The sequence below is a fragment of the Chlorocebus sabaeus genome, chromosome 25 (genome assembly GCF_047675955.1).
Source record: "Chlorocebus sabaeus isolate Y175 chromosome 25, mChlSab1.0.hap1, whole genome shotgun sequence".
In the NCBI taxonomy this organism is placed as follows: domain Eukaryota; kingdom Metazoa; phylum Chordata; class Mammalia; order Primates; family Cercopithecidae; genus Chlorocebus; species Chlorocebus sabaeus.
Genome location: NC_132928.1, coordinates 71,353,258 through 71,377,798, shown reverse-complemented (window position 1 = coordinate 71,377,798; position 24,541 = coordinate 71,353,258). Strand labels below are relative to the sequence as shown.

The 24,541-nt window shown below is 40.4% G+C and overlaps 1 protein-coding gene across 2 annotated transcripts in view; it reads right to left on the bottom strand.

Moving 5' to 3' along the window:
• The window catches only part of MAP3K21 (mitogen-activated protein kinase kinase kinase 21), a 54,221-nt gene that overhangs the window by 3,020 nt on the left and 26,660 nt on the right, over positions 1 to 24,541 (bottom strand). The window contains exons 5-9 of one of the 2 annotated variants that reach the window (XM_007989816.3): positions 19,674 to 19,914; positions 9,548 to 9,670; positions 5,689 to 5,839; positions 5,224 to 5,321; positions 2,006 to 2,803 (exon numbers count right to left, since the gene is read on the bottom strand). In XM_007989816.3, the coding sequence (XP_007988007.3) occupies positions 2,006 to 2,803; positions 5,224 to 5,321; positions 5,689 to 5,839; positions 9,548 to 9,670; positions 19,674 to 19,914 (1,411 nt within the window). The remainder of the gene's footprint in view (positions 1 to 2,005; positions 2,804 to 5,223; positions 5,322 to 5,688; positions 5,840 to 9,547; positions 9,671 to 19,673; positions 19,915 to 24,541) is intronic. The other variant, XM_007989817.3, reaches the window with a different exon arrangement.

The following is a 24,541-nucleotide window of genomic DNA, read 5'->3' as shown; positions in this document are numbered from 1 at the left end:
CAAATAATTATTGGCTTATAAGTTAGAGAAAAATACGCTTTCATATGGGATTACTGTGCTAGAATTTTTCCTTGTGCAATTATAAATTACCAATACTTACCGACCTACAGAAAGATAATCAACCAATTTATCTAAAGGTGATGAACAATAATATGGCAAACATAATATCCAGATGTAATATTTAAAGAGAACAATAAAAAGAATGGAAGCAGTTTGTCTTAATATAGCTTTATAACCAATGCTAGCATAGCATTTTAAAATTTAAAAAGCATTTTTTGTATATATTACCTCGCTTAATATTCATGACAAGTATATAAGGTTATTGTAATTATGTTCACCTACAAAATAAATAATACTCAAGCTCTACAGAGCACTTAGTGTGCCATTTGACTTTTACCACAATCTCAATTGTAGAGATTAGGTAAGTATAGTATTAGATATATACATTGTTGTTATTGTCCCCATTTTATAAATGAAGAAACTGAGGCACAAAATGTTTAAGTGATTTGACCAAATTCACTCAGCATATAAGTGACAGAGCAGAGATCTGAGCCCAGATAGCTTCCATACCATTAACCATGGCACTACAATGTTTTTTAAGACATTCAAACAAGAAAGCAGCCTACATAACTTTCCCAGCATCACAAACTTACCAAATGGTACAACTAGAACTTGAACTTTTGTCCTATGACTCAAAATCCCACATTCTTCCAAAGTACCCATATTATCTCCTCAAATGTCGTATTTAAGTGCCACTTAACCCCAGAAATCTCAAAGCTGAATACGTTCTAGCACACGATGGCATGATCCAGTCACGTCAATACTCACTGAATTTTAGGAATGGAAAAAACAGTGCATTGAGGAGGAGTGAGACACTATGATATAGCAGAAAGATCCCGGGTTTAAATTCTGACACCACTACTTCCTAATTGTGTGATCTTGAATAACATTAATTTTCCATAAGTTTGAATTCTCTCGCATATAATAGAGTTGCCATAAAAACTAAGAGACAATTTATGTCCAAGGGCTTTAACATCTATAAAGTGTTGTGGAAATACCACTGGCTGCCTTCTGCCCAAGCCCCTCTTGTTGAATGGACTAAAAAAACTATTTAAAAATTTGATTTTCTTTTCTTTCAGAGCTTCCATATCTGGACATACACCTCATGGAACTGTCTGGTGTAACATACATCAACAGGGTAATACTTGCTGTCATGGGGTGAACTGTGTCCCCACAAAATTCCTAAGCAGAAGCCCTAACCCTTAGTCCCTCAGATGTGACTGTATGTGGAATAGGGTCTGTACAGAGGTGATTAAGGTAAAATGAGGTCATTAGAGTGGACCTTGATCCAGTGTGACTGATGCCCTAAGAAGAGATTAGGACACAGATGCACTCAGAGTGAAGACTGTGTGAGAACACAGGGAGAAGATGGCTGTCTAGAAATCAAGAAGCCAGGCTGAGCTCAGAAGGAACCAACCTTGCAGACACCTTGATATGACTTCCAGCCTGCAGAACTGTTGGACAATGAGTTTCTGCTGAACATCCTCCCAGGCTGTGGTACTCTGTTATGGCAGCCCTAGCAAGCTGATACACCTGCTACACGCAGTTCCAACAGAAACTGAGCGATGATGTGTGCAGCAGTGGAGCAGACAAGGCCTGTGGGAGGCGAGAGGCCAGTTTCAGTTCCAGCCCTCCCACTCACCCGTGGTTCTAACTGGGGCAGCTGGCTTGTCTTTTTCGTAATGCAAGGGGACTGGGTGCTTATTCTCCACGTGTTCTTTCTGCTTTGATATGCTATTATAGGTTTCAGTTACTGAACTTCAATTACACTTTTCCCAGAATCCAAATCACAGTTAAATTAAAATCAAATAAGAGAATGGTAAGATTCTAAGATCTACATGAACAGTAAAAACAAATTATTAAATGTCATCCCCAGGAAAAGATAAAATCATAAATCCATACTGTTTCACATACTAATCTCTACAGCAGTGTTTTATGCTTTTACGTAATTCATGCAACCTACTTGGGGTGGGATTCCCATCAGACATGGTCCGTCTGTGATGTGATGGTCTATCTTTTGAAGAAACCCAGTAAGGTACATTCCCACATGTCTGCTCTAGGAAGGAAGAGGGCAAGTTTCCTGATACACTACGAGCAGTGTCAAGTCTTGGCATGAGGGCTGGCTCACGACCACTTCCTGGAGCAGTGGGAGAAAAATCCGGAGTGAGCATCTCAGAGTCACAAGTAACAGGTGTACCGCCCGCCAGGGGATCTTCACTGTCCATCTGCAGCAGGCACTTTGTGGAGAGAGACGGCGTGGAGAGGATGCCCAGGGCACTTGTCCGTGGCAGGGACAGTGGGCTGCTGGCCTCCCTACCAGTGGGCGGCAGCCTTGTGGGAGGACTGGCGCTTCTGCGGGACTTGGAAGCCCGCTGGAAGATTCCCTCTCGTTTCTTCTTCTCTTCCTTGGGCAATGGTTCTTCAGCAGCCTGTGCTTTATGAAGCTCTCTGAGGTCCAGTCCCAGAGCTACTGATGCCAGCAGGACGGTGCACCCGTACAGAGCCGACTCCATTTTCTTTCTCTGGGGGGATCTACTCAGATTATTCATAGGAGTCACCTCAGTGGAGACTGTGGCAGCATTCGCAGAGGCTGCCTCCTCCCAGCTTTCAGCTTCTGCCGGATTCTCTCTCTGAGCATCTTTCCCAAGAGGTAGATCAATGTAGGCCTGACTGGGCAATTTTATTTGCTTTGGTTTTCTGTGTTCTAATCCATCAGGGGAAAGTTTTGGCTCTTCACAGGACCCTAAATTAAGGTATAAGTACACACACTGTAGTATCATTTTACTGTAAAAGTCATTTAAACAAGATTGTAAAGTAAAGCTAAAATATAATAAATACGTATTTTAAATCAAAACACAGGCAGCCCTTTTCATTTTTGAAAATGATTTATCTAGGAGGGCTCCACGGAACAAGTCTCCAGGGCCCTATAACTTAAGATTCCCTGCAGATGAACCAGCAAGCTAGCCATCTCCTGTTTCCTGTGCTTCGGGAAGCTGTTCTTCATCATTATTAATATTAGACACCATCGTAGAAACAGTCATCAAAACACAAAAATGTACAACCATAGGCACATAATCACTAAATATGTCACCAAATGTGCTCTTTTCCTCACTTCACCTAAATACATGCGTCAGGCTCCATTATCTACAGCTTTCCTGCGTGTAAACTAACGGTTCTGTAGCAGATTGGCGGTTCTCAAAGTGTGTGGCCTGGACTGGCAGCATCTGCATCCCCTGGGAATTTGTAGAAATGTAACTCATTGGCCCACCCCAGACTATGGAATCAGAAATTCTGGAGAGTGGAGTCCAGCGGTCTGTGTTTCAGCAAGACTTCACTGAAGTTTGGGGACCATTAAAATAGAAGATTCTCCCAAGAGGTTACACAATCCCAAAGGTTACAAATTATACCCGCTTAAGAGGAAGCCAACATTCTTATCACATATGTGCTTAACAGTGCAAAATTAAACAACAAACTCATTAATCTGATTTCCAAATAACATCTGTAATTTTTTCCAACATTACATCCTAGTATATCTAAACGTGCCTGATGAGACCAGGGGTCCCTGAACCCCAGGCCATGGACTGATACCATGGCCTGTTAGGAACCAGACTGCACAGCAGGAAGTGAGCTGCAGGTGAGCGAGTGAAGCTTCTTCTGTATTTACAGCCAATGCCTATTGCTCACATGACCACCTGAGCTCCACCCCATGTCAGTTCAGCAGTGGCATTAGAGCCTCACAGGGCATGAACCCCACTGTGAACGGCACATACGAGGGATCTAGGTTGCTCCTTATGGGAATCTAGCGTCTGATGATCTGTCGCCATCTCCCATCACTCCCAGATAGGACCATCTAGTTGCAGGAAAACAAGCTCAGGCCTCCCACTGATTCTACATTATGGAGAGTGGTAGAATTATTTAATTATGAATTATAATGTAATAATAATAGAAATACAGTACACAATAAATGTAATGTGCTTGAATCATCCTGAAACCATCCCCACCCCACTGGTCCATGGGAAAACTGTCTTCCACGAAACTGGTCTCTGGTGCCATAAAGGCTGGGGACTGCTGATCTAAACAATTTGAGATGCCAGCTTTCTTTCTCCAAAGAACCCTGTGCTCTTCCCTGTGGTAGCTTTTGTTTGGGGGGCCCTCTTTTTCCTCCATTCCTACTCCTTCCACTCCCTGACGGTGCTGACCCAAGCTCCCTTTTCCTTCATAAAGGAGAACCTTCAGAAGGAGAAGCTGAACCTAGGCAGTGAGTGCAAAGGTGCTTGTGAAATTGAGCACAGTACCAATAACGAATTCAAGAAATTTACATTGTGTCTTGCTAAAGCATCCTTACTTTGATCGAAGTACTAAAGAGTCTTCCTAAATGATCAAGTATAAAGATCGATTTTATTTTCTGTGTTAGTAATCGTGCTTAAGTTTTTCAATGATTTCCATCTCTTCAATCTTTTAAACCTGAATATTGAACACAAATATTGAATATCTAAAGTAAATCATTATGATTCATTTAAATTAAATAGAAATTCCAATGTAAAACTCTCCAAGCAGTTGTTTTTCTTATTTATTTATTTATTTATTTAGAGATGGAATCTCATTCACTCTGTCGCCCAGGCTGGTGTGCAGTGGTGCAATTTAGGCTCACTGCCACCTCTGGCTCACAGGTGCAAATGATTCTCCTGCCTCAGCCTCCTGAGTAGCTGGGATTACAAGCAAGCACCATCAAGCCGGCTAGTTTTTGTGAGTTTTTCATAGTTAATCTGCTTCATTGAATTTCCTCATGTCAACAGGTGGCACTATAGCAAGGAGGGATACCCCTTAATCTCAGCAGAACTTTCAGAGGGGGTCTGTATTTTTACATCTAATATTTCCTATACTAAATTAATTCGGTTTTACATAATTAATTATGATAATAACGTTTCTGGTAAGGAAGAGGAGTTACAAATTCCCAAAACCACGTGAAGCCCAATTACTTCCTGCCATAAAGACTTGATGGAAAATAACTTCTGAATTTAAGTAAAGCTGTAAGAAATGCCATTACTTGGTAATCTCCCCTCTGCTACTTTAATGACCACATAAGACTATAAAAGCAAAGCTTCAGCGCAATCAGATGCCAAGGACGGCTCAAGCAAATCCTACCTCCTGAAACACATTTACCTGGCTGGTCCACAAACAATGAAGCCAAGGGCATGGGTTTCTGATTTTTTATTAAGATAGTTGACCAAGGACTGTTGCCATCGGAGAGAGGTCTTATCCTACAAGAGAAAAATGTTTCTTTTCATAAGACAGAAGCACACAGCACACCAATTAGGTTTTGGTGGATACAGGCCAACAATATTTTTAAGGTAGCAAAGAGAACACATTTGCACTCAGTTTTGAAGGGCTGACAAAGTACAAATAATACCTGAAAGTGAGACAGGAAAAAAATCTCAGAAATATTCTAACTGCTTAACTAAATACTAGTTAATGTGGCATGATAAATTCATCCTAGAAAATTAAGTTGATATTTATAAATCTCTGTATTAATTTACTTGCTTTTTGAAAGGCTGGCTGATGTGATATTAACACAGGAATGGATTTGTCACATTATACAATGAATACCACCAGATACCCCACACCCACCTTTCTTTGCAATCTGCTCTTTCTTTCATTTGAATGGAATTTGGTCCCCAGGTACAACCTTTTTTCTTAAAATTCCTTTTTACGTCCTCAAATTCTTCTTGTCGAAAGACTGTGTTCCTTCCCCAAGTTTTATTGCTTTCATCTGAAGTCACTAAAGAGAATATTATTAACAATATTAACCACAACTATCATATTAACCAATATTGGCTTTGTTAAAAAAGCTAAATTAATCATATCAGTTGTGAAACTGCCTTACTCAAAACACGAAAACAATGAGAAAACTATTTATTTCACGCAATCTCTGGTAAGTTTCTTTCTCTGATCATAAAAACATCAAGAAAAGTGGAGTAAGTTAACAGAAAAGATACAAATTCAAGATAAATTAGCAGCAAAGATTTGATTACTTTTTAATCTATTTAGCATTTTGCAACAATTAGGCTTTCATTGTAATTGGGGGAGGGGACACCAAACTAAACATGTAACTTAAAATGAACTTAGTACTCTAATTTTTTAACCAAATCAGTTAAAGTTTGGAACTAGAGACACAAACATCATATATTTTTAAATTGTAATTTCAACTAATTTTTCATTGGTCGTCACAGTTTATTTATTTATTTTTTGGTCTTCACAATTCCACTCAGTCATGACAACACTTTGGTTACAGTTGTCTTTTAAAACTTGAAAATATTTAAGTTTTCCATGTCTTGCTTTTTTCACTACCTCACAGGATGATGTATATTCATTTTCAATATCCACATTTTACTAAACACTTACATACCACCCCTCTAATTTAAGTGCACTTGAAAGCGATTTGCAGTCGGGCACCGTGGCTCATGCTTGTAATCCCAGCAGTTTGGGAGGCTGAGGCGGGCGAATCACAAGGTCAGGACTTCAAGACCAGCCTGGCCAACATGGTGAGACCCCGTCTCTACTACAAAAACAAAAAATTAGCTGGGCGCGGTGGTGGGCGCCTGTAATCCCAGCTACTCAGGAGGCTGAGGCAGGAGAATTGCTTGAACCCGGGTGGCGGAGGTTGCAGTGAGCCAAGATCACGCCATTGCACTCCAGCCCAGGGGCAGTGCCAGGCTCCGTTTCAAAAAAAAAAAAAAAAGTGATTTGGAAATCACTGGGGAAAATTGCTGTTATTACCACACACTTAGGGGAAAAATATCTGAAACATACTAGATGTTCTAAAACAGTTTGAAATATTTTGATATACAGTGGAATACTCTGTGACTATAATAAAAATGAGGTACAGATAATGATATATAATGTTTATATTATATTTAATATTACCTATAATCCATTTTCATTAAAAATTATGTTTATGGATGCCTGTATATATACACATACATACACAGAGGAGAAATTACTAAACACAGATACCAAACTTACTAAAGTGTTTAAATTTAATGGAGAGGATTGCTATGTAGAGGGAAATTTAGCTCCTTTATATCACTTTGTAAAATTGGACACATTGTGGATGATGTTTGGTTACTTATGTGTGTTTCTGTATTTTCCAAATTTTAAAATATACATATATGTGTGTATATACAAGTGTCTGTGCATATAAATGTGCTTAGGCCAGGCACGGTGGCTCATGCCTGTAATCCCAGCACTTCAGGAGGCCGAGGCAGGTGGATCACTAGGTCAGGAGTTCGAGACCAGCCTGGCCAAGGTGGTGAAACCCTGTCTCTACTAAAAGTACAAAAATTAGCTGCGTGTGGTGGCAGGCACCTGTAATCCCAGCTACTCAGGAGGCTGAGGCAGGAGAATTGCTTGAACCTGGGAGGCAGAGGTTGCAGTGAGCCGAGATGGCACCACTCCAGCCTGGGTGACAGAGTGAGACTCCATCTCAAAGAAAAAAAATAACGTGGATGCATGCCTAAATGTACATGTGTATGTGTAACAATCTTGAATCAGTTGTTCATTCTTTTTATTAAAATAGTTTTACAGTAGAATGAGCGATAAACAGATGAGCAGTTTTCATTTAAGTGAAGGCAGCAGAACCGGAAAAGCTTTCAGCTGGGGGTTATTAGACCGGAGCTCATCTCAGCTATACGACTGACTGACCGATCTATACTCCCAGAGCTATCTACACTCTCAGCTTTAGCCTCCTCACCTTCCTCCCACTTCCTATTTTCCTTCCCCTCTTGATTTGCTCCTCTTGTTTCTCTTTTGTTTCCATATTGATTGAACTTTTCCTGTACTAAGAGGCCGGAAATGGGTGGTGAACTCTACACTCAGAAGATGTGTCTGAATCCAGCTTCACCACTTAGTAGCTACCAACTTGGGTCAGTTGAATGATAACTTCTCTGTCCCTCATTTGGGGATCATAAAAGGGTCCACTCGATGAGGTTGTCAGAATTGAATGGGGGTGTGCACAGACACAAAGACAGTCCCAGTGAAGATGAGCAGCATCCGGGGTGGAGAACTTGAGCCAACGGCTGCCACACACAAAGCTGGTCCTGTGTGGAAGTCTGGATTAGAAGCTTTCCACCATGTGACTTCTGAGAAGGAGCACCAAGGATGCACCTCCCTAAGCTGGCTGCATTTCAACTTTAGAGGGTTGGAATTCATTTGAAATCCCAAATTATTTGCTTTAACTGGTATACATCTTGGGCCCAGCCTGGCGTGCCCAGTACCACTTCCTGGCTTCTGTGAGGTGGTTTCCCCCAGAGCAGGTGAAGACACAGGAAAGAGGGCAGAGGAGTGGCCAGGAAAAGCGGGGTTGGCACGGTGTCCCATCTGCTCGTCCCTTTGTGGAGCTGGGAGACCAGCCTGGGAGCCCTTTCTGCCTCCGTTAATTAGGCCTTTGCTTTGAGGTATGGCTTTATGCAGAATGCATTCTCAGAGAAACAAATCAGTTATAATAAATGACAGTCCTTTAAGTTCTAAAACTACAGCCTCATTTAGATCCTGTTTCTCTGTGGGGATCCTGGTGTCCAGGAACTTGCAAAAGAAATCTCTGCCAGTGCCAAGGTTTTCATTATCAAAAGAGGAAAAAAAAAAAAAAAATGAGATTCCACGCAAGCCTCATTAGACAAAATTTTCTTTTGGATTTTTTTTCTCCAAATAAGGATGGGTAAACAGCAGGGAATTAAGTCTGGTGGAGAAAAGAGAGGATCTAAATGCATGGTTTAACACAGACTTAGGCTAATTACCACATTACGTACAGACATACGCATTAATCACATTCTTCTTTTGCTTAGCCTACTTTCAGGGGTTTATTTGGACTCACCTTTGAAAAAAATTAGTAATTTTATTTCATCCACTAAACTCTGATTCATAGCCTCACTGAAACTCTCACAATGCAAAGGTGCCAGGCACATCAGCTGTCTGTACTGTCCCCTCCAGGATGAATGCCTGTTCTAAAACCAAAATACTACCAGGAATTTTTAAGTATTAGGTTGGTCAAACCTAAAGTGAATTAAAGTTAAATCCTGAAAAGCAACAATTTTTTCCCCTCACAAAACAAAGAAAGAAATGGAAGTACTCTTGAAGTCCTGATTTCATTTTTCAAAGTATCCTGACACAAACGGCTGGTGATATAATCAGGCTATGCTCACGCTGCATGCAAGTATTTAACAAAATGTCTCGAGATGTGGTGTTTCACTTTCTACTCCAGGGCCAGGTCGCGTCACCAACTGCCTAGCATCTAAAATTCATTTGTTGTGAGTAGAAATTAGACTAAGGAACCTATGCTCAAACTTTGTTTCTCTAATAGTCATGGCACCTATGAAATGTCCCACGCTCATTTACAACCTGCTATGAAAACACATCTGCTCAATTTGAATCCAAGTCAAGTCAAAGGAGAGAAATCAACACCGGAGCCCCCGTGGCAGTGCAGAAAGCTCACACTGTATGGCTCGGAGCCGGGGCATCATTGTAGGACTGCTCGGGGGACTGGAACTGCTGCTGTTCAGGCTCCGCCGTTTGTCCAAGTTGGGAGAGGCCTGCACGGTTATCTTGTGCTGGAAATCTGTTGGATGCAAAAAGGGAAAACTGATATTTCATGGTTTTCCATTATCTTCATAGCCATGTCTTTAGCGCACAGCAATCAAAACAAAAATGGTCAGACCCTAACTGCAAAATATATTGCAGAATCGATTTCTTATTTTGGTTTCTTACTTCTCGGGATTTAAGTAATAAATAATGATTCAGAACTTACATGTTGGGTATAGTCACACACACACACACAAACACAGGAAAATATGAAAGTCACGAATCATGGAAGAATGTATAACCTGGGAAAAAAGAGTTATCTGCATTCAGTCTGAGATAGTTAAAAATAAAATTAAGGCTGAGCGTGGTGGCTCACACCTGAAATCCCAACACTTTGGGAGGCTGAGGTGGGCAGACCACTTGAGGCTAGGAGTTTGAGACCAGCCTGTTCAACATGGCAAAACCCCATCTCTACTAAAAACACAAAAATTAGCCAGGCATGGTGGCACACACCTGTAATCCCAGCTACTCGGGAGGCTCAGACAGGAGAATCACTTGAACCTGGGAGATGGACATTGCAGTGAGCTGAGATCGCACCACTGCACTCCAGCCTGGGCAACAGAGCGAGACTCTGTCTCAAATAAATACATAAATAAATTAATTAAATTAAATTGAAATGGCCCTGGATTTAAATGAGTCCTGGTTCTCATAATATAACAAGCTATGGACCTCAAACCAGTAAGGAACTACCCTGAGCCTGTTTCTTCACCTGCTAAAGTGAGCAACGATATTTCACATGGTTGTGGTGGTGGTGAATAAAACAGAAAATGTAAATTAAAAGCATTTTGTACTCTAGGCATTCTACAAATGCTGACTCTTATTATCTAGCTGCAATACGGTAGAGATATACAAGATCTATAGGTTCATATGGAAGAGAAAGCAATATTGCCAGAGGAAAGAGGGGTGTGTCAGGGAAAACTTTATAAACTATCAGGAAAATCATTAACAACTTGGAAGGAGGTAAACGACATTACTGGATATTCTTTCAGTGCAGAGCTGAGCTTAACCTTTGATTGATAGTTTTTCTATTGACTGAGTTATTTTTATAACTAGGTGAGAGCAGAGGTTAACTTGTAGATTTTGTCTGGTGATGATGCAAATAACTTCTGTCTGGAGAAAAAGACAATCCCAAATGGTTTATTGCCAAATTAGACCTCAACCAGGTTTGCTTTTAACCCAGCAATCGAATCCTGCATTCCTCCATTAATTTGCCCATAAATAGCTCACTCCTCAAATTCTCATTGAATTGGTTTTACCTGGTTCCTCAACGATTAATGAGTTTAATAAAAATCTTTGACATATGCCCACTGCATATTTGCAAGAGACCTATAACTTACCTTTTTGGAAGTTATACTTTAAAGAACTTTAATGAACGAACTGCTATTTGAGACAAAGAGGATTCGGAAGTGGGTAGGCAAAGACAGCTATCCAGTTATTCATACTAGAAATCTGAATACTTTTCTTGATATTGTCTTTTCCGTTACCCCACATATCCACCAAGCACAAAATATCAGGTAAATTCTGTGCTATATATTTTTCTTGTAGTAGAGAAATTTATATTCCAGGTTATGGAGTTAGCAAACTTGGATCTGAATCCCATTTCTACCACAGCCATGCGAATTTTGAGGAAGTAACTGAAGGTCTTGAAGTCTCAGTATCTTTACTGACAAAAATGGAAAAGAACCAATTATCACTATTTCACAGGACTGGTATGAAAAATTCAGTGCAAAGAAGTATAAAAAGTACTTACCACAGGGCTTGGGACATAATAAATGCTAAATAAATGGTGGTTGTTTTTTTTTTTCTTTTTTTTCTCTTCATCTGCACGGCCATCACCATGTCATGCCTAGCCTGCTACAATGCCTAGTGTCCATCTTCCTGCATCCACATTTGGCCCCCTAAGTCCACCTCACAGCAGCCAGATGCCTTTTTAATATGCCTAACTGTCATTCCCCTGCTTAAAATCCTTCGAAGGCATCTCATGATTCTTAAGTTACAGATTAAAATTGTAACACATTCTGTAAGTCCCTGCAAACCTGCGTCTGAGTTCTTCTTTCTGCTCCAGCCTCATCTTGCCCTATTCTCCTCTCACTCGTCATCGCCTAGAAGAGGGGTCAGCACAATCCTTCTGCAAAATGCCCCATTTTAGGCTCTGTGAGCTGCACAGTCTCTGTAACAACTGCCTGACTCCGCCGACGTGAGGGAAAGCAGGCACAGTCAACACAAAGATGAATGTGTCCCAGTAAAACGATCTTTATGGATATTGAAATTTCGTATCAGTTTCATATCATGTCAGGTACAATGATGTATTCTTCTTCCTCTTTGATTTTTTTCAAGCATCTAAAAGTGTAAAACCCATTCTGAGCTCATGGCTGTACAAAGCAGGTAGAGGCGGGATTGGGTCCATAGGGCAGTGTGCTGAGCCCTGTTCAAACCACACTGAACTTTTTTCAATTCCTGGAAGAAACCAAGTTTCTTTCACATGTGCTCTCAGCCTATTCTTTCTTCATGTTCTGTATTTGGTAAATTCCCGTATCAAGTCTCAATTTAAATGTTACTTCTTTTAGAGACGGAGTCTTGCTCTGTCGTCCAGGCTGGAGTGCAATGGCACAGTCTAGGCACACTGCAACCTCCACCTCTCGGGTTCAAGCAATCCTCCTGCCTCAACCTCCTGAGTAGCTGAGATTACAGGCGCATACTGCCACATCTGGTTAATTTTTTTTTTTTTTTTTTTTTTTGTATTTTACTAGAGACAGGGTTTCACTGTGTTGCCCAGGCTGGTTTTCAACTCCGTTAGGAAGCCTTCTGTGATCACCTTAGACCAGGTTACATCTGCACTAATCACTGTCATGTGACTTTTCCCTGACAGCAGCTAATATTATAGAAAGCAAACAAGTATTTAATTATTAGCTTAAGTTCTGCCCCCTCCCTCAATATAAGGTAAGTGCTCTATGGGCAGAGACCATGACAGTCTCCGTGACTTCAGACTGGCACGGTGCCTTGCACATTACAGGTACTTAGAAAACTTTGCTGAATGAATACTTTCTCTGTGGGAGACATGAGTGCAGAGACTGCATATATACTTTATCATCACCCCTAGTATTGGGGACACAGCAGATCCTCAAGCGTTTGTTGACGGAGAAAGTTACGCAGGGTTCATCTGCAGGATCAGGCTGGTGCTTGGAGTGAGTTGCTGAGGAATACACAGCAGGATAGGGGAGATTTGGAAGACAAACCAAACAGAAAGGAAAGACCAAATGGAAGGCTCCTCCATCTGCTGAGCCATACTTGTTTTTTTTAAGACAAGATTTCACTCTATTGTCCAGGCTGGAGGGCAGTGGTGCAATCTCAGTCCACCGCAGCCTTGACCTCCCCTGGATCAAGCAATTTCCCTGCCTCAGCCTTCTGAGTAGCTGGTCCTACAGGCATGCACCACCATTCCCAGCTAATTTTGGTATATTTTTGTACAAATGGGGTTTCACCTTGTTGCCCAGGCTGGTCTTGAACGCCTGGGCTCAAGCAATCCACTCGCCTTGGCCTCCCAAAGTGCTGGGGATTGACAGGCGTGAGTCACTGCACCTGGCCCCGAGTCATTCCTTTTGAAAGACTTGACCAGGGCAAAGCAGTTGAGGTAAAGAATTGACTAGACTAGGTGGTGGTAGTTAGGGGAAAGAGGTGGACAAAGAAAAAAATATTCTTAACCATAGAAAGGAAACAGTTTAGACTAAAGTCATTTATAAATGTTCATCTAGCCACCTGATTGCTATAACACGATAGAAACAAATGCTGAGAACTTTTACAGCAAGAGGAGCCCTCCTGTCCATAGCAGAAGAAAAGCCAAGAACCAAGCCACAAGATTTGATTGACAAGTTATCTGGAACAAATGATGGGACAATAAATGCTAAGTACAGATCGGGAAATCAACATGGAACACGTGGAAAGCCACAAGTGAGCCGTAAAGATAAAAGGCTGCATTTTAACAACGCCTAACATTCAGAGTGCTTCCGAGTTTCCAAAAACACCTGAATACTTCCACTTAAAAAGCACGCTTTATGTTGTAACCAAAAAGAAAATATTCTTTGTTGTTGTTGTTGTTGTTGAGACAGAGTCTTGCTCTTCTCCCCCAGGCTGGAGTGCAGTTGCGAGATCTCAGCTCACTGCAACCTCCCCTCCTGGGTTCAAGCAATTCTTCTGCCTCAGCCTCCTGAGTAGCTGGGATTACAGGTGCCCACCACCATGCCTGGCTACTTTTTGTACTTTTAATAGAGATGGGGTTTCCCCATGTTGGCCAGGCTGGTCTCGAACTCCTAACCTCGGGTGATCTGCCTGCCTTGGCCTCCCAAAGTGCTGGGATTACCGGTGTGAGCCACCACGCCCAGTCAACATTCTTTATCATAAACATCCTTGTCCCTTTGAAGCAGGGAAAGGTTGAGTCTGTGCCAGCTAAACATTTAGGAAAACTACAGCTGAATTGTTAAAATGCCTGTGGCCCATGCTCGGATTTTCTTTGTACTCACTAGAATAATGGTTCTAAAAATGCCTGGTCATAGCAGCTATAGTTCAATCACAGGTTTGAGTAAAACCTATCCTAGTATTTTTGCTGGCAATATGAACATTTCACTAACAAAGCTAATACTGCCTCAGTGGGAGGCCTCCATTTGCAGATGAAAAGCAGTGTATTCTCTAAAGAATCCAGGTGAGGTTATATGCTCGCTCCCATCCACCCTTCTACTCACTGCATACCTGTGAGGTGGATGGTTTTCGCAGGCTTTGGGCACTTCTGAAGCAAAGTTAGAATGCCACTGCTTTAGCGACATACCAACTTTTGGAGTCTTTAAAGCTTTTGTCTTGTATTAACGTGTCCAAAAAACACAACTTCAGTTAAAAATAAACATCAACAGAAGAAGCAATCAATATAGAGTACTGACAAAATAAAAAGACCCACTGCGACCATGCTTTTTTCTCTTGCAAATTCCAAGAAAAATACTACACAATCACAAAGTATTGTTTTAAAATTATTATCCTAGATTATTACTGTCTTACTTTTTAAGTATTAATCCTTCTTATTTGGTAGCCAGCCATGAAGAAATTCCAGCAGGAAAAAAAATCAAATTTGAGGTTTCCATCACTAAGTCACCATAGCTATAAATACCCATAAGATTAAAAATAATCAGCAGTAATTCTCAAGGACAAGGTTACAAGAGAACGTAATTATTCATATTTAATACCAAATTTGTGAAAGAGCTGCAGGCACAAATATTAAAGGTCAGCTTGGAGGACTCTTGAATATGTTTCGGAGAAATTCTCTAAGCTTGTTATGCAAAGGGAAAAATCCTGCAAAAGGGGTTCAAGAAGTTGGTAACTCCATGAAAGGACAGCATCGCTGTTCCATTTACCACTTATCAGATGTTTCTCCCTGAACAGTGTGCCATTTAACAGTATTAGAATTTGTTTCTCTCCGTCTTTTTGTTGACCCATAAAAATTATACGTATTTATGGGGTACAGAGTGATACTTTGGTACTTGTTTACAACATATAATGATCAAGTCAGGGTAATTAGCATATGTATCACTTTGGGTATTGATCATTTCTTTGTGGTGTGAACATTCAATATCCTCTCTTCCGGCTTTTTGAAAATATACAATAAATTATAGTCAACTATATTCACCCTAGAAAGTTGCAGAATACCAGAACTCATTCCTCCTACCTAGCTGTAATTTGGTATCCATTAACTAACCTCTCTCCAACCTCCCCTCCCCTCAAGCCTTTCCCACCCCTAACAACCACAATTCTACTGTCTATTTCCATGGGCTCCATTTTTTTTTCACTCCCACATATATGTGAGAACATGCAGTATTTATTTTCTTGTGCTGACTTACTTCACTTAACATAATGTCATCCAGGCTCATCCATGTTGCCACAAAAGATAGAATTTGATTCTTTTTTGTGGCTGAATAGTGTTCCATCAGGTAAACACACCACATTTTCTTAATTCGTTCATCCACTGATGGACACCTAGGTTGATTCCTGGTCTTCGCCTTTGTGAACAGTGTTGCCATAAACATGGGATTGCAGATATCCCTTTGATATACAGATTTCCTCTCCTTTGAGGAAATACCTGGTAGTGGCATTCCTTAATCACAGAGTAGTTCTATTTTTAGGGTTTTTTTGAGACCTCCATGCTGTTTTCCACAATGGCTGTACTAATTTACACTTCCAATAGCTATAAATAGCCATAAGATTTAAAATGATGAGTAATAACTCTCAAGGAAAAAATTACAAGAGAATGGGTATAGGAGTTCCCTTTTCTCCACATCCTCACGAACAATTAACTATTTTTCATCTTTTTGATAATAGCCATTCTAACTAAGGTGAAATAGCTCATTGTGATTTTCATTAGCATTTCCCTGAAGATTAGTGATGCTAAGCATTTTTTCATATGCTTGCTGACCATTTTTATGTCTTCTTTTGAGAAATGTCTATTCAGTTCCTTTGCCCAATTTTAAATCAAATTATTTGTGTTTTTGCCATTGAGTTATTCGAGTTCTTTGTATATTCCGCGCTAGTCCCTTGTCAGATGAATAATTTGCTAATATCTTCTCCCATTCTACAGGTCGTCTCTTCACTCTGTTGATTGTTTCCTTTGCTGTGCAGAAGCTTTTGGGTTTAATATAGTCCCAATTGTCTATTTTTGTTTTTTGTTGCCTGAGCTTTTGAAGTCTTAGTCATAAAATTTTTGCCTAGGCCCATGTCCTGAATTGTTTCCCCTATTAAACAAGACTAACTTAAAGAATTTTCTAGCAGATAATATTGAATGCAACTAACTCCCTTGATTTTAAGTTACATATGCTTGCTTTCTCTTCTATACTAAGGGGAATTCTTCAACAAAAAAAAATAATTATTTTTATAGTTATCATTTCCCTTTTTTGATGTCTGTCCCATTCTAAGATATTGTACAGGTAAATATGTGTGCATGTGTGTGTGTTTAGGGTTGGAGCATTCTAAGGAAAGTTTCCATATTGGTACCAGTATTATTTTTAAGATGAAATCTAGTGCCATCTTGTGGGCAGAAGAGGTAACTGACATGCTAAAAATTCCAGAAACCAAATTTCATTCCTTGGTGTTGGGTCAGAATTATAGCAGATTTCTTGGTTATGATTTAACTGGGAATCTTTCATTAAATGCCAAAAAGTAAATAAATGTGTAACTAAAGTTTCCCCTCTCTTCTCAGAAAAAGAAAAGCTAGATTTTAAAGCTAGATTTTACTAGATTTTTTAAAAATCTAGTAAAAATAGTCATATAATATTCAGTCTGCTTTGAATAAACTCAGGGTATTAGCCAAGGAACATTTGAGAAGAAAAGCAAGAGTGAAAATCTGACCTCAGAAATGCTAAGATTTTGATTTAATCATTTTACCACTGAAGAGTAAAGAATCACTGGAATGATTTTCATTTTTTCTTCCAAATTTACTTCCCTTTCCACCAGATTCTTAATCCTTTCCACCTCCCCCAAAGTTTCCCAAGGGAAACAATAAATATTAATTTTGATAACATAATCAAATCACAGCTAGAAGAAAACTGACATAGCTGAAAAATGGAGAAGAAAACTCACATCTAGTGCACCTCTGGATTTTTCTTTCATCTATATGTGAAGGCAGAAGCCTCATTATAAATAAATAGTGTATTCTCTAATTATGGCTGACTGACACATAAGACAGACCAGTCAGTGACCCTGCCAGCAACCCTCCAGCTAAGAGAAAATATCAGAAGACAGCCTGAAAAAGGACCTTCCCCCAACCCCTAACCCCAGAGAGGTTGAAGGTAAAAGTGATAAGCATCCACAGTCTATTCTCACCTCATCAAACCAAATAATCAATAACATATACTGGATTCTCATCATGATCAACTCATACTAGCATTTTTTTTCTTTCTTTTTTTCTTTTTTTTTTTGAGACAGAGTCTCACTCTGTTGCCCAGACTGGAGTGCAATGGCACAATTTTGGCTTACCGCAACTTCCAGCTCTCAGGTTCAGGAGATTCCCCTGCCTCACCTCCCAAGTAGCTGGGATTACAGGCACCCGCCCCCACACCCAGCTAACTTTTTTTTTTTTTTTTGTATTTTAGTAGAGACAGGGTTTTACCATGTTGCCCAGTTTGGTTTCGAACTCCAGAGCTCAGGCAACCCACTCCTTTAGGCCTCCCAAAGTGTTAGGATTACAGGTGTGAGCCACCACGCCTTCTTTTTTTTTTTTTTTTTGAGACAGAGTTTCGCTCTCATCACCCAGGCTGGAGTGCAATGGCGTGATCTCGGCTCACTGCAACTTCCGTCTCCCAGGTTCAAGCGATTCTCCCACCTCAGCCTCCCGAGTAGCTGGGACTACAGGCACCCACCACCATGCCCAACTAATTTTTGTATTTTTAGTAGAAATGGAGGGGGCTTCACCATGTTGGCCAGGCTAGTCTTGAACTCCTGACCTCAGGTGATCCACCCACCTCGGCCCCCCCAAAGTCCCGGGATTACAGGCGTGAGCCACTGCACCCAGCCGTCATACTAGCAATTTTCTGATCAACTGAGGACACCTGCAATAACCTAAATGAGTCACAGGATGCTGCAAGGTTTCCAGTGTTTCATAACACACATTTTATAAGACAATTTATACACACTCGACAGAAAACTGTCACTGTTTCACTTTAAATCAAATTACCATGCCATTAACAAACATCTGAGGAAAACACTAGAATCCATCCGAGCACTCTAATACATAATACATATACCCATAGACATAGACAAGTATAGACATTGACATAGAGATATTTCATACAGATTCTATAAAAGTGAAATCTGCATTGCTCGGTCATCATACCGCTCTGGCACTAGAAAGAATCACTAAATACCGTGGAGGTATTTGTTTTTTCCTTACAACAAGTAGACTACATAATATTAAAGAACTTACTTTAGTGAATCAATGTATGTCTGCTATTATTGATTGATATATTTTGATTATCAGTCAATATCTATATGTATTGATTGATTGACATATTGATTGATTTTCTATTCCCTTTAGTTTCTCCTAACACATTACTAAAATGATTTAGTAATCCTTGTATGTTGTTATCACAAGGTTTTAAAAAGCTTCCCTAGATTTACTGGGTGATTTTTGTGCCTGAAGGATTTTAAACCTTCATGGGAAAGTACCTCAGGGGACTTGATACATTTTGTTGAAAGTGCTGACAACAATATCAGTGTCCCAGATAGCGGATGACATCATAGATCCTTGTGGAAGCAATGAACTTAACGATGAAATATTAACAGTTTTGTTGTTTTGGATCTTCACAATGCCACGTGATGTTGGTTCAGGACGCTCAGCTAAAATATGACTCTGCCTCAATTTCAAAAGGAGTCAATCAGTTAATCCATCAATAAAGTACGCTGAGAGTTAGATCCTTGTGTGCTGTGACTACGATGTGCTCTTAACGCTGTTTTCTACATGGACTGTCATTAGGCCATTACATTAGAACCATGAATCTAAGCCCACAACTGAAGATACTCATTCATTCACTGTTTTACAAAGTTACTTCCCCATCTCTTTCCCGGTTCTGATAAACAAAGAAAACTGATTAACAAACCATCATTCTGAGCAAACTATTGCCAAAGCACAGAAAACCAAACACCGCATGTTCTCACTCATAGGTGGGAATTGAAATATGAGAACACTTGGACACAGGGTGGGGCACATCACGCACCAGGGCCGGTGGTAGGGTAGGGGGAAGGGGGAAGGGGGAGGGATAGCATTAGGAGAAATACCTAATGTAAATGACGAGTTAATGGGTGCAGCACACCAACAGGGCACATGTATACATATGTAACAAACCTGCACGTTGTGCACGTGTACCCTAGAACTTAAAGTATAATAATAATAATAATAATAATAATAATAGGACACACAAAAATCTTTCAAAAACATGAAAACAAGATCATACCTGAAGGTAAACTGATTCGATGTCCATCTTTGAGCTTTAAACGACTTCTCTTAAACTTCCCCTTCCTCTTCTTCACCTTGGGCTTCTCCTGGTTCAGCTGGAATATCAGAATGTTAAGTTCCCGCTCCAGCACGTCGATCTCGCGTTCTGCCAGCTGCTGCTCACGCCGCTTTAGCAGCTCCTCCTGAGACTTCTGCTGCAGAGCCGCCCGAGTCAGCTCCTCTTCCCGGGATCGCAGCTCCTGCGACAAAGATTCACACCCATCGGACTCATTCCCAGTAGGAAGAATGGAATTCCGTCTATGACACTACACCGGCAACCCCTCGGCCACGGGCACCCCTGTGCACAAGGAGAAGCTGAAATTCCCTCTTCCTCTGCTCAAGCCCTTGTCACTCAGGTCCTCATGGGAGGAAGGTCTTTGCAGTCAGGACAATCCCAGCCGAAACCTTTTCAGCGGATTATTCACTTAAATGAAAGCCCAAGCCTCTGCGCAAACGCCATCCTCCTCTGTTAGTTTTATGATCCTAAAAGAGGCATCATAAATTTTCTACACTTGGTTTTTAACATTTCTCCCTCTCCATCTCTCACCTGACACATACAATAGACATTAACAAAGGGCAACAAAGTGCAGATGTGAATGACCCATTTCAAAATAAAGCCAAAAGTTCAAGCTCAATTAACGAAAGCATAATTATTTTAGTTACACAAGACTGCAGTTCAGACGACTTAGAACTTCCTCAGGGTATTTACAACTTTGCTTAGGGAATAAAACATCTTGGTGGAGAAATCAAGCTAAGGTGTTAGGAGTCTGTTGAAGGCCTGTTGAAAATCAAAATGAAGCTACCTCTAAAATTGCAAGTCAAAGGAAAATATATTCTGTATACAAAGAACTTTTCAGATCCCACTGATACATGGAAATTATCACTTTATTACAGATCTCAGGAGTTAGCTAATAAAAGTTCCTCTCTTATGATACCGATTAAAGTTAGACCTCCTCTTGGTTTTGGTTTTTGAAGTATTGAACTTCTGAGAAAGAGAAAATCTAAGAACTAAAAATACTTTTATTCCTATTAGGAAAAATTATTACACAGTAAAACTGAGAACTCTACAAAGTTTTAAAATCATATCCCCATTTTTATTTCATTTCTATAAAGTGTTCTGTTCTTTACCAGAGACATAAATATTCTTTGTAGTGCTGACCTACTTTCTATTCTAAATTACTCTACTAAGAAATCAAGCACTCACATAAAAATCAAAGCATCTGCAAGCTTTTATTTCCACTGCTCCAGACAAATTTAATCTGAGAATACCCTAATACCACAATCTTTGTTAGAAACTGCAGATGCCTTCTCAGGTGGAGCTTTGGGCTGTGAGCTTTAAGAGCTATGAGTACTGAGCAAACATTTCCTACTTTACATAAACAGGCCACACTTTAAATAGGCCCACCTCAACAATGCTGATCCATGAAAAACACAGTAGGATTGGGGCTCCTGGAAGAAACTAGACCCAAACCAAGGGACTAGAATGCAACTCAAATCTACTAATGATTTGGACTTTTTACAGACGGACTCAAGGAGTAATCTGAGCCTATCAGTACAATTATCATAAAGAAAATAAACATGGAAGACCATCCTCCCACAAATAAATGAGACAATATCACAAAGAGACTAGGGAGTGCTAATAATAAAGAAATGTATTTATTCAGATCAAACTGATTATGAATTTGGGGTAATTCTACCAAAGTGGACTGAAATTCAGTCCTGAAACTTTCTTTAAATTTATTTTTTCAAACAAATTTCGCAAGCAAAACTGCAGGATAAATGATTTATTTTAGACCAAATGGTGTTTAAATCACTTCAGCTAATATGTATCAGTTGGTTTTTATTTATACAGCAGATGAATATTTCTTCATTACGCTGTGTCAGATATAAATTATTATTTACTACTTGAAAAAAAGGGGAAAATGCTATATGTTAAAAAATCTGCAATCCATTTTTTAACTAGTGACTTCTGTTCAACTAGTTTGTCCAAACTGGACATTTTACTATAGTGTATCTGGAGGCAGAGGATAATTTCCAGTCACTTTTCAATTTCTAACTCATTAAAACTTTTTGTTAAGATATTACTTTTCATTGGTGTTGATACCATTCCAATTAGCTATTGTTCAATGAGATGGCAAGAGAAAGCAATCAGAACAGCAAATCCAATTAGGCTGTGTGTTGCTATGATAGTAATTGAATAAAAAACCAATTTTAATTCCAGGTACTAAGTGAAATCATGAATCCCTGTGAACAACTTTGTAAATAATAAACAAGAAATCACTTGCCTAAGACTTCAGAAGAGAAAAAAATAAGATTGAAGAGAAAGCAGCAAAAGTACTCTTCTTTCTGAATACATTTTAACACATTCAAAAGTAAATTTTAAAACTGGGGTATGAGAACCCTTGGACTACTTCGAAAGTATGAAGCACAAAAACGTTCTTTCGGTTGATGAGATTACTAGCAGTGATATTTGTTGAATTGCTTGGCACAGGCCACTCTGGTAATGGCAAATCCAGGTCCCTGGCAGTGGCTGTTAATCATTAACGGTGGCATGCCTCCGTGTGGGGGGGTCACAGACAGGTGCATGCACAAAATGCACAAATACAGACACACAGAGATAAGGAGCCAGGAGTTTAGGGAGGGCCCAGTATCTACGGAGGCTACGGCTTACTGAATAACACAGACCACAGCCAAGTTACCGACCATTAATTCCAAGTCTCATGCCTCCTACCTTAAGCAATCCGCGGACAAGAAAGGCAGATAGGGCACGTACACTATGCTTTTTACTTCATCAAAAAAGATGCAGCTGGAAACTTTTAAGCCAAAAAAAAAGTATTATATATTCTTTAATTGTAAATCCAAAGGCTTACAGGATACCATAAATGCTGTATTTCAAGGAGCAATGCACAAAGATAAAATACAAAGTAAAAACAGACACTACTACATGATAGCTCAAAAATCAACCAAAAAATAAATTACTATAAATCCCAAAGTAGAGAAAGAGTTGACATCCACCCCGGAAGCATGCTTTTATTTTAATACAACATATAATTAAGAACTCACTGAAGATGCCTATATCTTCCAGTTTTATAAACAGTTGTCAATAATTAAAATAGGTTAAAATAAGGCCGGGCCTGATGGCTCATGCCTGTAATCCCAGCACTTTGGGAGGCCAATGTGGGAGGATCACCTGAGATCTGGAGTTTGAGACCAGCCTGGCCAACATGGTGAAACCCCTTCTCTACTAAAAATACAAAAAAAAAAATACCTGGTTGTGGTGGTGGGTGCCTGTAATCCCAGCCACTTGGGAGGCTGAGGCAGGAGAATCACTTGAACTCGGGAAGTGGAAGTTGCAGTGAGCCAAGACCGCACCACTGCACTGCAGCCTGGGTGACAGAGTGAGACTCTGTCTCCAGATAATAACAATAATAATAATTTTTTTTTTGAGACAGGGTCTTGCTCTGTCGCCCAGGCTGGAGTGCAGCAGTGTAGTCATAGCTCACTGCAGCCTCAACTTACCAGGTTCAAGCAGTCCTCTCACCTCGGCCCTAAACAAAGTGCTGGGACTAGCTGCAAGCCATCACACCTAGCCAGTAACTAACTGTGAGTAATGTCACTTCCAAATTTCAGATTCTAGGATTTGAAGCTTTATTTCTTTCTCAAAGTCTTCTCCTGCTCTTCAAAACCTTTTTCATTTTTGTAATTAAACACCTAATTTTAGAATTCCTGAAAACAATTTGGGAAAGTGTTAAAAAAAAAAAAAAATAGAGTCTTTCCTGTATCATTTTAAGGCAACAAAATACATAAAAGTTTCCAAGAAACATGTCAATGATATCATTGGTAGTAATATTTCAAAGAACTGCAGGTGTTCCAGCCAGTTTTCCAAGAACGCCTAGGCTAGGGAAACTCAGCTTCTGTGAAACGTCACCACTTTCTTTTTTGTTTTCTGAGACTGACACTTATTTAGCACTTACTAAGAGGCAGGGCTCTGGCGCTTTTGCATACAGGACTCACTTAAGCCCCACGCCAGCCCTGAAGGACACAGGGCTGCAGTGATGGCTCCAGTGATGAGGAGGTACAGAGTAACAAAGTCAGAGGCCTCAAAACCATCAGGCACAAGAGCCCGAATGCCAACAGGGCTGTCTGGCTCAGAGTTCCTGGTCTTTACCACTACACTAGGCTGCTATTCTGTCATTCGCAAAAGACTTAATATTTTTAAAAAGGGTTGACGGTGGCTGGCAGGGGGTGAGGGGGCCTATCATATTTTTCGGAATCCCATAGAGACTTCCCATTCAGTCTCGTCCTGGAGAAGGGAAACAGGCGGTCATCCAAGCAGTCTATTTCTCCACCAGCCAGCTCCGAGGGCTAGCAAGTCGTTGACTTGGAGACCAGCTTGCCATCCCTGCAGCATTCACCCAGAATCCTACTGCGCACCTCTGGCGTAACATGCAACTGGTGTCTTCTTTCCCTACTTGAAAGTCCTCCCCACGCATGGGCAGCCCCAGCGGCCCCCACCCCCTTGTGTGCTGCGTGTCCTTCCTGTGCTTAGACTCCCAGGCTTCCCCATCCTCTCCCGTGCCATGCCAAGAGGCTCCTTAAGACTTGATGCTCACAGTCAGACGCAACTCTATCGATCTGAGCAGAACAGGGCAGATGGGACTGGTGTTTCTCCTTGATGAACTCTAAGTACTTATTAGTGGTGTCATGGTCTTGGGTTGCATTTACCTGTTGTGCATTTTTCAGTGTAACCAAATACTGAAAAATCTAAGGGACAGAGTGAATTATCTGTATGTCTACTTTAAAAATGACTTTAAAAGAAGTTGATTA